The sequence below is a fragment of the Callorhinus ursinus genome, unplaced genomic scaffold (genome assembly GCF_003265705.2).
Source record: "Callorhinus ursinus isolate GAN/ISIS: 27379988/994484 unplaced genomic scaffold, GSC_fseal_2.0 scaffold4, whole genome shotgun sequence".
Taxonomy (NCBI): Eukaryota; Metazoa; Chordata; class Mammalia; order Carnivora; family Otariidae; genus Callorhinus; species Callorhinus ursinus.
The window spans coordinates 33,490,903-33,507,299 of NW_027397066.1; the positions used below are offsets into that span (position 1 = coordinate 33,490,903).

Here is a 16,397-nt window from a genome sequence, read left to right on the forward strand (position 1 = left end):
TACTAAGACTCATTTGCCTCAGTAATGGGGGGGGGGGAATTATTCCTAGGCCAAATGCTCTTTTGGTCCTGGATAAATGAACTTTAAAGTTAGATCTGAGGGGCACCTGGGTGGTTCAGTTGGTTAAGTGCCTGCCTTCAGCTCAGGTCATGATCTCAGGGTCCTGGGATTGAGCCCCGCATAGCATCGGACTACCTGCTCAGCAGGAAGCCTGCTTCTCTCTCACCCTCTTCCACTCCCCCCTGCTTGTGCTCTCTCTCTCAAATGAATAAGTAAATTCTTAAAAAAAAAAAAATTAGATCTGAAGGGATCTGTTTTCAATATGTTTTTCCCTCTACATACACACCTATGATAAAATTTAATTTATAAATTAAGTACAGTAAGAGATTAACAACAACAATAATAAAACAGAACAATTATAAAAATGTACTGTAATAAAAGTTATTTGAATGTGGTCTCTTTTTCAAAATATCTTATTGAACTACTCACCTTTCTTGTGATGACGTGAGATGATAAAATGCCTACGTGATGGGATAAAGCAAGATGAGTGACTTAGGCACTATGACGTAGTGGTAGGCTACTATTGACCTTCTGACAATATATCAGGAGCATCATCTGCTTCTGGACCTTGGTTGACAGAAAGAGAAACAATGGAAAAGGGAGACTACTGTAAATAGATGGTGAGATACCCAGCCATGGATTGTCCTTGCATTCTGACAGCATTCAATCCACAATGAACCCTGCTTCCTTGGGCCCTACCACAAATCACCCAACCACAGCCCCAGTCCTATAATAGGTCCTTTCTAACACCCTCTTAAGGAGAAGTCCTTCTTCCCACGGTGTGCATTCTCCCTCACTGCAATGAGTGATTAAATCCAACTCCTTCAACTGTTGATGTGTTCTTGGTGGCTTTTGCTGGAGGGCTTTGCCAATTCACATATATTTAATGTAATCTTCATAACAAGAGCATAAGGCTGAATTTATAGATGATCTTAAGGCTTCTAGAGGTTAATTTAATTCAGAATTACAGGCAGAAAGTGACAAATCAGGGATTTGAACACTGGCTCTTTGAATGTTCCTTTACCTTGAACGACAGAAGACAGGGAGCAAGATAAAAAAGAAAATAAAGATGTTCAAAAAGAGACAAAAGATTTTTTTTTCTCATGCTATTTAGCTGTCACTTTCATGGAGCAACATCTCCATCTTGTGATATTTTATAATGCAGGTTTTTAATTAATTGCATTTTACAACGATAGTCAATGATTCAAATGCAACCAAGATTTAAGAGAATACATTTTGCTACTATTTTCTCCATAGGCAAAATAAAATTAAGCCATTCAATTAAAAACCACAACTAATGAGATAAGAAATGTTTTTCATTGTTATTTGTGGTACTTTTTTTTTTTTCCTGAGAGATGACCCCATTGTATGCTTTCACTTCAAAATAATGGCTGAAGATCACAGAGTAGATTCATTACCTCTACATGAAGAAACTTTTGGGTTACTGAAGGATTAGGGTGGGAAACTTTTCACTGAATATTCTTTTGTATTTTGTATTAAGTTTAAAACCATGTAAATATACCACCAATTCAAAACATAAGTTAAAATTTTTAAAGGTCAAAAATAAAATATACAGATATACCCCTTTACTTTTTTAAAGATAAGTAGTATCTGCAACTAAGGTACTGCAGAAAATAAAATGAATTATCTGGCTTTTCATTCATTAGTTGTAACTCAGATTTCTTAAATATGAGAATGCAGCAGCAGGAAAGAAATAAACTAGGAAGAAGACCTCAATTAAAAAATGATAAGTAGAGGCACCTGGGTGGCTGAGTCAGATAAGCATCTGACTCTTGGTCTCAGCTCAGGTCTTGATCTCAGGATTGTAAGTTCAAGCCTCATGTTGGGGTCCAATCTGGAAAAAAATAAGGACACAGATAGAAGAGGGGAAGAGAAACAGTTCATGCTGGAGCATGTGAGTATAGTAATGAGTATATTCCTAAATAATTAAGGATTATTTTAAGAAAACTTAAATACTACCTGAATTTTAAGAAAACCTTTTCTAAGTCACTTGAAAGAGTATAATTGAAATTTTAAGACAAAATAGCAAGTATTGTACTGACATATTTATGCTAATATTTATTTGTTGGGGGGCACCTCGGTGGCTCAGTTGGTTAAGCATCCGACTCTTGATTTCAGCTCAGATCATGATCTCAGGGTCTGAGATCAAATCTCGAGTCAGGCCCTGTGCTCAATGGAGAGTCTGCTGGAGATTCTTTCTCTCCCTCTCCCTCTGCCCTCCCCCTAGCTAGCACACTCTCTCTCTCTCTCAAACAAATAAATCTTTTTAAAAAATTACTTAACTAAACATCCTATATATTATCTGGCAACCCTAACTGTGCATCCATTAAAAAAAAAAAAAAAAAAAAAACATAGACAATGCACCAATTTACCAGCAGATGGCTCCCTGAATCTAGTTTAGTATATTCAAACCTGGTGAGGAGTCCTTACTGTCTCAGTTTTTGTTGTTTTGAGTGTTTGATTGTCTGGTGTGATTGTGGGGGAGTGGGAAGTTTTTATTAGTTATATAAAAGCATAAAATAACCTTTTTCACCATTTCATATGACTCTTCATGATCCTTAACTTTAGAATATGAAAAGGAAATAATAATTTAATTGTTAATATTTGTTTCTTTTATATTTGCTCAAGCATTTAAATGCTAAAGCAATATGTATAATTTCAGTGTAAAGTGACTCTGACATTTCACAAAGGAATTCCATGCCTATTAGATTATGTATTCTGAGCATTAGGTCAGGGATCTCCATATAAAACATACCTTTACCTCTTTGATGCAATCTGATTTGCTATGATATTCTAGCATTGAGACATATGTTTTGTTTTGACCCAAAACACACATCCAGAACTCCCAATAAAATCATTGCTTCAACAGAATTTTTAGACCTGCCCCAATTTTACTAACCCTTTGCCAATGCCAAAATATCTTGATGTGTTCAAGTCTAGGACTTATTTTCTAAGAAAAAGTATTCTAGAAGAATTTTTGTCTTAACATCTATTTTGTCTGATAATACTATAGACACTCAAGCTGTCTTTTGGTTCTAATTTTTTGCATGGCTATAGTTTTCCATCCTTTCACTTTCAACCTATTTGTGTCTTTGAATCTAAAATATGTCTCTTGCAGCCAGCATGTAGTTGGACTTTTAAATCCATTCTACTGCAGTTGGATTTTTAAATCCATTCTACTAACCTCTGCTTTTTAGTTGAGTATTTAATCCATTTACATTTAATGCAATTGCAGATTAGGTAGGATTTACATTTACCATTTTTCAATTTTTTTTTTTTTGGTATGTTTTATGCCTTTGTCCTTTTACTCTTCCATTTCTGCCTTCTTTTGCTAAAATAAACTTTTGAATAGAAATTTTAAGTACATTGGTAAATAAATATTAAAATAGATATTTAAATATCTTTCCCCTATTGACTGCCAATCTTTCTCAGTCTTTTCTCCACTCACTTTTTTCTTAGTAAATAAATCATAGACTTCAACATATCAAGAAACAAATATAAAAAACAAAGAGAGTTGCCTGGAGTTATGCAACTAATTCATGACAACATTAGGACTAAAAAACGGGTCTTCTGATTCTATCTAGTTTCAAAGTTCCCACTACCACTGTGCCATGTAAGTGGACTGAGTTCATCTGTGACACAAGATCCTTCTAATGTTTTTCTTGCCAGTTTTGAATTTCTTGTATTTTCTCGCTCTTGTATCAGAGGAAGCATTTTTTCTCTAACTTTTGAATTCAAATTTCTTAACAGTGTTTTTCCAACTGTAGAGCCAGCACCATCAAAGGTATGAGAGATGATATGAAGTGATATGCTGAATTAGTATTGAATAACAAATACATATTGAGAAAGCTGCTTTATCCAAGGCTCTTTGGATCCTTCTGACAAGGAGAAAGTCTCATTTTTGTATTGGTGTTTAAAACCTCTCTAACATTGCTCATCTTCCTTTTTAACTTAGAGCAGTCAACATTAAGCCTGGAGCCTTGGTACACTGTTTCTAGCTAGAATTTAATAGTATTATTTGGCTTTTGTTGTGGTTATTTTCATCTATGGCAAATTATGCTGATTTTCCATTTATAGTTTTCTATTTATGTAAAACTGTGATCCTGATTTAAAATAAAATATTGAGTAAATAGCATAAATGGTAATATATGGATATGGAAAAATAATCCACAAAGGTGGTGCTTGAATGACCAGCTCTGGGAAACTACTGTGTTGGTTCAATCTATTACAATTGTTGTCTATTGTAACCTCTTTTCTCCTGGGCCACAAAAGACAGTCAAGCATGGGACAGTAAACCTCTTGAACCTCTTTCCCTGTTGCATCTCAGGTCACTCAAACTCTTCCTTAGTTGCTGTTGTCATATTTGACTTCTAAATTTCAAAGTGTTGTTTCTAAAGATGCTGTTTATGAATTGCTAAGGTCTGGACTTTTGTTCCTCTCCACTTGCCTCACCCTTCAGGACTCTGCTGCATCCCAGTTGTCTGCTGCTTCCAAATTAAGATTTTTTTTTCCCCTCCTCTGCAAGTGGTTATAGCTCTTTCAGTTAATCTTTGATTGGCTTGTGTTAAAGAACACACAATCATATTTTGATTTTTCCAAAGGTATCTTTGCATTATCATCTTACCATTTCCTTTTCAAGTGTGGGTTTGGGACAAGTTTCCACAGAGACTGGGCAAGAGGACACTTGAGTAATGCTACCCTCTCTGATACGCAAAGTACTCCTTCACACCAATTCTCACCCAGCATCAGAGGATGATGTTCGCCCACCTCAGAATGAGTTTCCTGCCTTCTTGGGCATCTACCACCCTCTTCTCCTCTGGGATGGAATATTTCAAAACCTGATCATCAGTCTTCAGATGCAGCTTACCCATGAGGCCCTGTGGATCCTCAGACAAACAGGGCTCCTGATACCTGTCTTAGTGCCCCAGAGTTCCTAGTTAGAAATAGCTTAGGTCCACTAGGTAACTTTAAAAATATAAAAGAATAAGGGAAAGAATCGTTGCAAAGAAAATAGACTATAATTTCTAAATGGCAATAATTATCAATTGAGCCTTGATGTTTAAAAACACAAGTTAAAATTCTTTATGTTTCATCTGCTTTTTACATTTCTATAACAAGCTTCAGTGGAACTGAGCACAGTTTATATGCCCAGATTTTTCAAGCAATGAGAATATGTATTTTGAATACCTAATTTGCTAATATATACCAGCTACTCTGAGTCAAATGCAAGGAATGTTAATTTACAAATATTTCAAATACTCTACCCCCTGGGGAAAGAAAAATCATTCCTTTAAGTTCTTTTGGTAGAAAGCTCCAGGTAACTAACTTTTAATTTTCTACACTATCTCTGATTTAATGTTCTGATCATACTACAGAGAGTGACTTAAACAAAGACCACATTTTTTACTGCCCTGCTTTCACAACAGTTGAATCCACACACCTATCTCTATGGCGACTTTTATACAGTGTTCCCTGAGATTTAAGTCCACAATAAGACCACTAACCAGAAGTGAGAGGTAAGGAGGATTATACACATGATTAGAGTAAATAGTAACCATGAATTCACTCACCCACAACTGTTTGCTTAAGCTTTCCTTTGGGGATAGAGGCTCTCATTAAATCTCATTTTCAATACAGTGAATTGTCACTTACTCTGATGTATCACGGAAAAATAAAAAGGCTCCTCAAATTATATTTTGAAAGACAATAGTATTTTAAAGTTTATAGCTAGCTATTGCCTCACATTTTCAGCAGATCGTACTGTGTGCATAATAAAATGTATCATGACCCCTAAGGCATCTTCATATTTGTAATCTTCTGTGCATGTGTGTGTGTGAAAGACAGTGATATTTTACTAATATCTGGGAATAAAATGACTTTACATATAATAAAAATAAAAAGAATAAAACTATTTAAGAGTGTGTTTTATGGGCTACATCATAGCAAGATGGCAGAAGGAGGGGGAATACAGTATGTTCATAAATATTTATAATAAAAATTGAAGGGTGCCAAAGTACATGTATATCTATTCATTAATTTCTTGAGGGTAAAGTGCCTGATCATTCCCATGCATTCATCTTTACTTCCAGGGCTGAGCATAGTGCCGGATACATGGTAAGAATTTAATATTTCTTCGTTAAATTTATGGATGGAATGCATGCATGCATGTAGAAAATGTTATGGGAGATAGAAGAGGTAACACTTGACATTCTGGGAAAAATGAAAGTGAGTGGATTAGTGGATGAAGGGGTGGTAGACAGAGGTTTGTAGCAGAGACGGCTAATTGTTCCCCAGTATCCATTCTCCCCTTCTTCCATAGCAACAGTTCCCTTGATTTCTAGTTGGACACATATGCCAACCCTCTTTGCTGCTAGGTATGCCATGTGACTAAGTTCTGGCCAAGTGATGTGTGTACTTTTCAGGTTATGTCCTTGAAAGGAATGGGCACACCCCTTTCCTCTTAATTTCCCCAACCCCTGGCTGGCAATGGACCTGGTGGTAAGGCACCCCAGACTAAGTTGACAGGGCAAAGCCCTTACATGCTGCACAAAATAGGAGTGTGGGTCCCTGACGACTTTGTGGAGGAGAGCCCTTGTGCCAACAGTGATTTATATCCTAATACAAGCATCAGGAAGGATTTATAGAGTCAATGGTTGCACTGAGTTTCAAAGATTGAGTAGGAGTTCACCAGGTGGACTCAAAATTTAAAGTAGCCAGGGTGCCTGGGTGGCTCTGTTGTTTAAGCGACTGCCTTCAGCTCAGGTCATGACCCTGGAGTCCCGGGATCAAGTTCCACATCTGGCTCCCTGCTCAGCAGGGAGTCTGCTTTTCCCTCTGACTCTTCCCCCCTCTCGTGCCCTCTATCATTCTCTCTCTCAATAAATAAAAATCTTAAAAAAAAATTAAAGTAGCCATATTAAAACCCTTTGGGGAGGTTTATATTTGTTCCCAGTTCCATGCTATAATTGGGGGATGGAGGGAGGCGAATTTGATCGTTTGTGGGTCCATTTCAGCCAAGTCTTTCTTTGGCAATTCCTGGAAAAGAGGGACTTAGTCTTAAGCTGGCAAAGACCTTTACCCAACTTGCCCTGTAGGAATCTGTCTAATGTGATAACCACTGTTCTAAAGAGTATGGAAATAAAGTAGGCTCGTCTCCCCTCCGCCTTTTTTTTTTTTCCAGTAGCTCTCTACATTCATCCGTTATAACATTTCCTGCGCCCCTGCTACACGCGCCAAGGCGAGTGCTGTCAGCGACACAAAATTCTTGCTTTCCAGGAGACCGCCCGGGACGGGTCGGAAAAGAGGCGGCCACTTGTGGTTCTGGGGAGGTCGACAACCCTCGGGACCGAGCGGTCCCACTGTGCAAGGGGTCTTCGGTTTCAAGGAGGGGCTGGAACAGGCGTCACGGAAGTCGGAAGGAAGAGCCCCTAGCCCGGGGGCGAGGCGGCGCCGGCCAAATCCCGCGGGAACAGCCCTCGGGCGGCGTCCGGCCCGCTCCCGGTTGCCATGGAGACTCGGGTCCCGGCCGGTTGGCCGGCCGACCCTTGCTGGGCCTGAGCCGCGGGTCCCCTGGCGCTGCGCTCCACGCCGCTCCGCCGCTGCGTCCGCCTAGGACCACTGTGCGTGACCCGGAGAAGCCAGAAGGCGCGCCCTGCTTTCGGGAACCGCCGCGAAGCGAGCGCCGGAGGTCGCGGCTCCCCCTGCCTCAAACCAGGCCGGTGGGAGAGGCTGCATTGGAACCAAACTGCCGCCGCCCCGCCGTCCCCGGGCTCCCGACGGCACTGTTCAGACACCAGCCTCCGGTACCCCAAGTGCAGCGGTTGCCGCGTCTCCGTCCCCGAAGCCCCGGGAAACATCCGCCCTCCGGGGTAAGGGGGCGCCACAGACGCGGCTCGTGGGAGGGAGGGGCGCTACCCCCAAACGGGCCTCGGGAAAGGTCGCTTGGGAGCCAAGTCCCAACCGCCTCCCCACCCCCTTCCCTGAGTGTGTGGACGTTTGGTTGGGTCTTGTCTGGCCGCAAGTATGGGACGCTCGGATCCGCCAGGAGATGCCACCTCTTAGTCTTTAACGCCACAACGAAGTGGGCCTCCAAGCGGGTCCTGCTTGGTAAATAGTGATTTACCGAGATAACCTTTTCTTTTCACAGAGACTATGCTTACGGTACAAGGAAAACCATTTCCTGGAACATCTGAGTTGTAATTCAGCCTTGAGTTACCGACCATAGTCAAAGGGCAAACATGCTTCATGCCACAAGTGAACTAGAATTTTCGAACGAAAAAAATACGGAGGATACCTCCCAACTTGCTTCCCTGGCGCCATCAGGTGACGCATCACCCAGCGAAAAAAATTCACCTGGTTTACCCGAAAAAACGGGCTATCCGGACTCCGTTTACGTTATGGCCGCAAACATTTTTCAGGGCATTCGATTCGAAAAGTCACCAGAGCAAGTCTTAATAAAGTATGGGAATGAACCCTTGCGGTCCTTGCCTGAATCTGAGGATGAAGCCCTTCAGCGGTCGTCCTATGAGCTGGCTTTCAATGCCCTGAAGTGTGAGTAGTACCAGCCTTACAGATGAGCATTAAAAGAAAATGAGAGAATCTGTGGAGTGCAATTCCCACCTCCCCGCCCCTTCCTGCGCACCAGGTTTTGTTTTTACGCGTAAGCCTATCTTTGGTCAGTTGCAAATGTCAAGGAATCAGGAGAGTTCCAGTAAAATAAGTTCTTTCAGGCCAGCACTGTTTTTTTCAGGGCAAATCTGCCTGGGCCTAGCTCCCTGCCTGGCCTTAGGTAGATGTAATGCACAGTCATGAAATTGAACAAGGAAACAGTTCCACTAACAGGAAGAATTAAGAATCCACTGAAGTATCCAAGTACAGGTTCCCTCTCCTTGGGTTATCACTTTGCATTTTCTATGTTGACATCTTGTATATCAGTGTATGAACTTTCACAAATATAAAAACCAGTAAGAGGGTAGGGGAGATGAACAGAGATGGAATTAAGAAGAAAAGGTGTAATATATTAAAAATGAATATCAAAATTAAATCAACCCCAATTAAGGTGATCCCACTCATAACCAGTAGCCTTAATTTTAGGAGCTCATAAATTTATTCCTCCAAACTTCTGTAGAATGCCCCTTTCTAATTTGCCTCCAGGGTTTAAGATGCAATGTTTTAGACTCCCTCAGGCGTGGTTAACTTTATCAACTTCTGAGTATGGAGCTAACTCTAGGACAGAACCAGATACTGTGAGAGCAAGCAGTCAAAGGGTCTGGAGGTGTTTGTTTTTGTACTAGCTATGAACTTTATTGGTTTGTAAACTGACTGAATATAGTTTCAAAAAAGAAGTTCCAGAAATACTTGAGTATTAGCAGCATGGCTGAAATGATTGAGCATGTGCCCTTCCTAAAGAGACAACTTGAAAGGGCAACAGTAATTTTCATGTATTTCCTTAGTCATAGTACTTCCTGGGCCTTCTACATCCTTGCACATAGGCAGTTAACAATTGTTCAGTTGAACTAAAATGATCCATTAATTACTTAGACGTGAATATATATATATTTTGGTAGTTTGCAGACATGATGCAGCTCAACTCTGAAGCCAGGAATTTGTCAACATAGAGAAAAATTTGATGTTAAGAGGCAACTTCTCGGGGCACCTGGGTGGCTCAGTTGTTAAGCATCTGCCTTCAGCTCAGGTCATGATCCCAGAGTCCTGGGATCGAGCCCCACATCGGGCTCCCTGCTCAGCGGGAAGTCTGCTTCTCCCTCTCCCACTCCCCCTGCTTGTGTTCCCTCTCTCACTGTGTCTCCCTATGTCAAAGAAATAAATAAAATTAAAAAAAAAAAAAGAGGCAACTTCTCTTTAGTTTTCATTTTTCTCCTGCTTGAGGTTTTTTTTTTTTCTTTTTAAATCTGTCTTAACCATTTTTTCTTTTCCAGTGTAATGTTTCAGATTGTTTCATCCATTCCTTCCACCTGCTTTAATGTTTAAAATTAGTTTTAAAGACCAAGTAGTTTTAAAGACAAGCTGTTGCACTTTAAATAATGAGCCAAATGAACATTTTTACGTTTTCTCCTTGCAACAGTGAAAGGCAGACTGGGCATCTATGTTAATTAGTTGGTATTTAATGTTAAGGCCAAAATTCTATTAGAGACAGTTTGTTTTCCTAATGGAATATTGAATCCTACCTTTAGAAATCAATACTAAAAACCTGAAATTATTCTATACAAGATTAACACATTAACTAGATGCCCATGCTATAGTGATAATGTGTACTAGATTATCTTTTTCTTTTTCTCGGTCTTTATTTCCGTTTTATGAAAGGGCCTCGTGACTATTTGATATTTTTTAATGACCCAGAAAATCCCATTCTGATAAAGTATTGCCATAGGCCTTTACAAACCTGCTTTTGCTTGAAATGTTCATTTTTAAAATTCTAATTCTAATATGAGTTCAAATACTAAAATGTCTTTGGTTGTTTACTTGGTACAAATATTATATTCTTATAATAATAATATCTTGCTTAACTTATCTGAATAATTTCTGAATGTTCAAATAGAATAAAACCAGAATTTCTAAATGCATTAGGCTTCTAAGATAATAGCCTGATATTTTGCTTTAAAATATGGAATGCTCTGTGCATTTCACTTTTATTTTCTGTATTATCAGTGTTCTACCAATACTTGCACATGATATTTTATAAACTCATATTTGGCTTATACAGTATAGGTTCAGGGAATCACAGTTCAGAAAATAAAATTCTGGATTTTTTTCTCTGGTTTTATAGGAGCAATAATGCTGAAAAGGTTAATGTACAAACTAAAGAGAGCTTGGGTAATGGTCCCTTTTATTGGTGAATTTGTGAATAGGTAATTAGATCGTATTACCTTTTTTTGTCTGTGGAAGTACAAGAAGGAAAAAAATGACAGAGAAAAGTTCTTAATTATATAAATGTTAAGTATATTCCTTTGGTTGTGTTGTTTTTCAGTTTTATTGTTTGCTCTTTGTTGATGTCTTGTGTGTAAGCTCTTTCAAAGCAGAGTGTATTTATCTGATTAACCTTTTAAAGGTTTAAAGGGTTCAAGTATGTTTTTTTAAGGTGAAGACAACCACTACTCCTGTTTTACTAAATAGCCCCAAAGTCAATTTTCTGTTAAAGAAGATAATGAAGAGGGACGCCTGGGTGGCTCAGCCAGTTAAGCGGCTGCCTTCGGCCCAGGTCATGATCCCAGGGTCCTGGGATCGAGTCCCGCATTGGGCTCCTTGCTCAGCGGGGAACCTGCTTCTCCCTCTCTCTCCCTCTGCTTGTGCTCTGTCAAATAAATAAAATCTTTAAAAAAAAAAAGAATTAAAAAAAAGTAATGAAGAGTAGTCTATTCCTTTTAAGTTTATTTCTATCAAAGAAGTAGAGTACTAGCAGCCAATTTGTTGTTTTTTTTTTTAAGAATCTTTGGATGTTTCAAGGAATTCTAAATATTAAAAAAGAAAAAAACCTGGAAAATGATTTCTTAAGAAATAAAAAAGAAATAAACTAATGAGCCACAAATAAAGAAAAAAGAACACTTGAAGAAAAAGATTTCCCTGAAATTGTTGCTCTTATTCCTGGCTTAATTCTTTCTCCAGCCTCTCTAGGTTTATATAGTAGTTGGTGAACTTTTCAGTCCCAGGAACTGAATGTGGAATTAACCTGCTCATTTCAGAATCTTTTGAAACCTGTTAGTGAAAAACCTAGGAAATGCTTAGTGTATGGTTTGATTATGGCTTGGGAATTAGTAATTATAGATGGGGTGCCCTAGACCACCTTCAGTGGTCAGTGATTCACTGGAAGGACTCACAGAACTTAGCAAAGCTATGATACTCATGGTTATAGTTTATTACAGTGAAAGGTTATTTAAAATCAACACCAGAAAAAGGTGCATAGGACAGAGTCCAGGAGGGACCTGGTACAAGTTTCCTATTGTCTTTTTCCAATGGAGTCCATGGGCAATGCTTAATTCTCTTAGCAACAATGTATGACAACACAAATGAAGTATTGTAGTATGTAGAAGGCAGTATGGAAGTACAGCGAAGCTCACCCAAGCCTTGCTGTCCAGGGTGTTTATTGGGATCAGTCATGTAGATAGGAGTGCTCTTGTGGCTGACCTTATTCAATCTCTAGCTCTTCTAGAGGCCACACTGATACTGTGTTGCCCAATACCAACATAAACAAGGATACTTTTATCAGGTAAAATATTCCAAAGGCTTAGGAGCTGGAAGGGCCTACTCTTTCCTACTCTTTCCTGGGAATGTTCAGGGTTTGGCCACCCAGGCCTGCTGAGTTAATTTTTTTTTTTTTAAGGTATTTATTTATTTACTTATTTATTTATTTGAGAGAGAGCAAGCAAGCATGCGCGTGCCTGTGCACGAGTTGGGGAGGGGCAGAGGGAGAGAAGCAGACTCCCCGACCAGCATGGAGCCTGACCCAGGGCTAGGGCTGGGTCATAAGATCAGGACCTGAGGCGAAATCAAAAGTCTTGAAGTCTTAACAGGCTGAGCCCCCCAGATGACCTGCCTGCTGAGTTAATTCTTGATTGCATAGTGATTCATTAGGAAAATGATTTAGATCAATAACCTCATAAGCTCCGGTTTCATGTAAGAGGTTAAAGCAATTTTCTTGAATGACAATAATAATACCGTGTATTTGCATAGCTCTTTGTAATTCAAAAAACAGTTCATACATTTGATATACCAGTCCTTTCAGATGCAGGAATCTCATTTTGCAGATGAAAAAGGGAAGGAAACTCAAGAAGAGATTAAATGATGTATCTAAGGAACTAGCAGGAAGAAGGTTGAAAAACGGAAGTATTTCATCTGGTTGAAAAGGGTGATAGAATAGCAACCCCATCCCTAAATCCTAGTTTTTTATGGTTCCATGTTACTCTAATTGTATAATGATTTTGTATTTGGTGATGCTAGCTTCCTTCCCCTGTTGTTTACATCTTTCAAATATTCTTTCAGAATGTTAGTGGATAGTCTTACTAGTTTTGCCAAAAAATACTTAAATTTTGTTTCCCTCCTTCCACACACACACAAACTGCATCTGTCTGTATTGTATAATTACATTTGACATTCTTGAAGTGGAGATTCTAGAGATCCCTCACATGAAGGCAACTCTATGAAAACATAATAAAAATAAAGAGGGAGAACCTAGAGGAGAGTCAAAAGAAGGAACATCTTCCACCTTTCTTCCAGAATGGGAGGGATGACAAGATGGGCTATGTGAATTTTAGGGGTCCAATAAATAGTACTCCTCCTTTACACTTGATTTTGGAACCACTGAGAGAGGAAAAAAAAGGTGTGTGGGGACATGGCTTTAGATCTCCAGCCAAGTGGCTTGCCAATACTTTACTACTGAATTAGAGACTTCTCATCTCATCCAGTACTCAGCTGAAGTGTAGACCTCTCTACTGCACGTCCTGCAAACACAAGCAGAGGGAAGACCCCTCCATGTTGAAAACCTGAGGAGTGGGGGTTAAGAGTTCTCTTCAACAGACTAAAGAGAATAGGCGTTAATTAGTGGCGAAAAGGAAGTAAGAATTCAAGATGTTGTGCCAAACTAGGTAGGATAGGCAAGGTTTACAATCTTCAAGTAAATCCTGACAACTCAAATTAGTCATTGGCAATGTGTTTCATTTTAGCCACTCGGATTTGTTATTAAGAGGAAGATGAAGAAAGGCAGCATCATGTTGTGGTAAAGAATATACAGTTTGGTGCCAGACTGTCTGGGTTTGAATCCCTGATTTGTGTGACTACGAACATCTTACTTAACCATTCTTTCCCTCATTTCCTAATCTATAAAATAGGGATAATAATGATACCTAATTCACAGGGTTGTTATGAGGGTTCAAGGAATATATGGAAAGCACTTAGAACAAAGTGTAGCACATAGAAAGCACCAACTAAAGTATACAATTGCTCTTAATGTTGATATTACTATGGGAGAATGTTACATACATTGTAGATACGCAGAGGTAATGCATTTTGCACAGTATCAAAGGCAGCCCAAAGATGCTATCAGTTTAGAGAAGAGGCCTCAAAGGAAAAATGCAATGTTGGCAAAATCATCATTTTTTTCATTCTGCCTCTCTTATTTCTTAGGAGTTAAGCATCTCCATTGCTCAAAATTCTGTGACCTGTGCAGATCTGCTTTCTTTAAACTCCTTCAGTGATGACTATATTTTCTGAGACCCATGCTGAAAACCTATGAAGTAGATAGGAATTGGTTTGCAAGTACTTAGGTTGTAAAACTAAAGCTTATTTTCCTTATAAGTGAAATGGGGATATTGCCTTGTATAATGCAGCCATAATTGGTGGCTCAAATATGTATCATGATTTCCAAAGGGATTTCCTATGGAAATTGGAGTCTGTGCTCCCATTAGTCACTTCTTTTTAGTTTTCCCATCTCCCAAATAAAAACAAATGCAGTGTGTGCTGTGCATTTAGTAGGTTGAATGAATTGAAGCTAGCTAGCTTAGCTTTCTGTTCAACTGATTAAAACATTTGTTACATGGTGTGTATATAGTTTAAGTGGTTGTAACTGCACCCTGTGGAGTTTTTTCAATGTGTCCACTTGTTTCTACCTAGTACCTTTGCAATTCTCTCTCTGCCTGGAATGCTCTCTCCTCTCAGATCTTGCCGTGTCTTAACTCCTTGTCATTTGGGTCTTAGATTAAATGTTATTAATGTCTTCACTACTGAATCCTACCAGATATTTCAGTAAGAAATAATACTGATCTACCACAAACTCTTTGAAAGAATATAGGAAGAGGGAACACTTCCCACTTACTTTACAAAGCCAGTATAACCCTGATCCCAACATTGACAAGGCTATTACAAGAAAAGAAAATGACAGACCAATATTCTTCATGAGCATAAACATAGGACAAAACTCCTAAATAAAATATTAGCAGGGCGTCTGGGTGGCTCAGATTAAGCATCTGCCTTTAGCTCAGGTCATGATCCCAGGGTCCTGGGATCGGGTCCCACATCGGGCTCCCTGCTCCTTGGGAGCCCGCTTCTCCCTCTGCCTCTCTCTCTCTCTCTCTCTCTGTCTCTCATGAATAAATAAATAAAAATCTTAAATAAAATAAAATAAAATATTAGCAAATTGAATCCAGCAATACATAAAAATGATAAGACCTTTAAATTAGATCCTCTTTAGTGTTTTTCAAAGGACATAAATTAAAGGTTGGAATTCCTTTATTATTACTTTAGCTATTCAGATAATGCTCCTTTGACTAGGATTTCATGTGGAATCTGGGTCCTAAGGGTCCAGGATTCACAAAGATGACAAGTATTCATCATGTAATTGTAATTTGAGTCTTTGTCAAGAATTGAGGTATATTTTAGATAGGAAAGTAAAAGTATTTGGTGGTATTGTCTGAAGTGTATTTTGATTCCAAAGTTTTCATTTTCAGCTTTGGTATTTTCAATAACAGACATTTTCCTTGTCTTGCAGTTCAAGATATTTTGGAAACTATGTTAATAGACAGCTATATCCTCCCAAGTACCACAATAGTAAGTAGACAACTTTTATATAATTAGCTGTCTCATGATTGTTATTTAGAAAGTACTAAAAAGCTTTTAGATTTAAATCAAAACTAGTTTGCTTAATGCTGAGACCTCTTCAAAACACATCCTGAACTCTTTCCTACTTCTAATACTGCCTAGTCCTTTCTTTGTGATGAACATAGCAAAAATTGTCTCTTTAACAACATTTATTTTTTTACTGGATTTTCTTTTTTCCATTTGGAAGTCCTTCTCTATCTCCCAATACAACCAGACTATGTAAAAATAGTCATATTTCTGCTCTCTTATGAAAAAATAATGGAATGGAGAATATTGCTATTAGATATTGTTTGTATACTTTCCTTTATGTGTGTTTCCCCTTGGTAGCCAGATCATTTGAGCAGTCTTATTATTGTGATGCTGTATGATTTCCAAGAGAGAAAATTTCAAGCTCGTCTCTTTTCTGATAATGAAGAGCCCATAGCAGAAGTTCAAGAAGTAGAGAATCTTCTTAACAGGTAATTATTAAAGTGCAAAGGATACTTTATATGAAATAATTATTGGTAAAATTGTATACCGTATGATGTGTAGATAAGTGTCAAAAATTTATAGAGGAAAAACATAAAAGTTTATGTTTCTTGAGTTCCTTACAAACAGTCTTGAACAGGTTAAATATTCTGTTTAAAATCAAGTTGTTTTTGAAAGCTTGAATTGTAAGATCCAGCTTGTAAATATGTGAAAAACCATGAAAAATTCCTAATAAAGTTTTA

General features: G+C 38.6%; 1 protein-coding gene across 2 annotated transcripts in view; it reads left to right on the plus strand.

The window, feature by feature from the left end:
• Positions 1 to 7,598: 7,598 nt before the first annotated feature.
• The window catches only part of NSUN7 (NOP2/Sun RNA methyltransferase family member 7), a 58,110-nt gene continuing 49,311 nt past the window's right edge, over positions 7,599 to 16,397 (plus strand). Inside the window, exons 1-4 of one of the 2 annotated variants that reach the window (XM_073891561.1) lie at positions 7,599 to 7,949; positions 8,228 to 8,631; positions 15,578 to 15,636; positions 16,015 to 16,145. In XM_073891561.1, coding sequence (XP_073747662.1) covers positions 8,319 to 8,631; positions 15,578 to 15,636; positions 16,015 to 16,145 — 503 coding nt within the window. In that variant the 5' untranslated portion in view covers positions 7,599 to 7,949; positions 8,228 to 8,318. The remainder of the gene's footprint in view (positions 7,950 to 8,227; positions 8,632 to 15,577; positions 15,637 to 16,014; positions 16,146 to 16,397) is intronic. The other variant, XM_025887792.2, reaches the window with a different exon arrangement.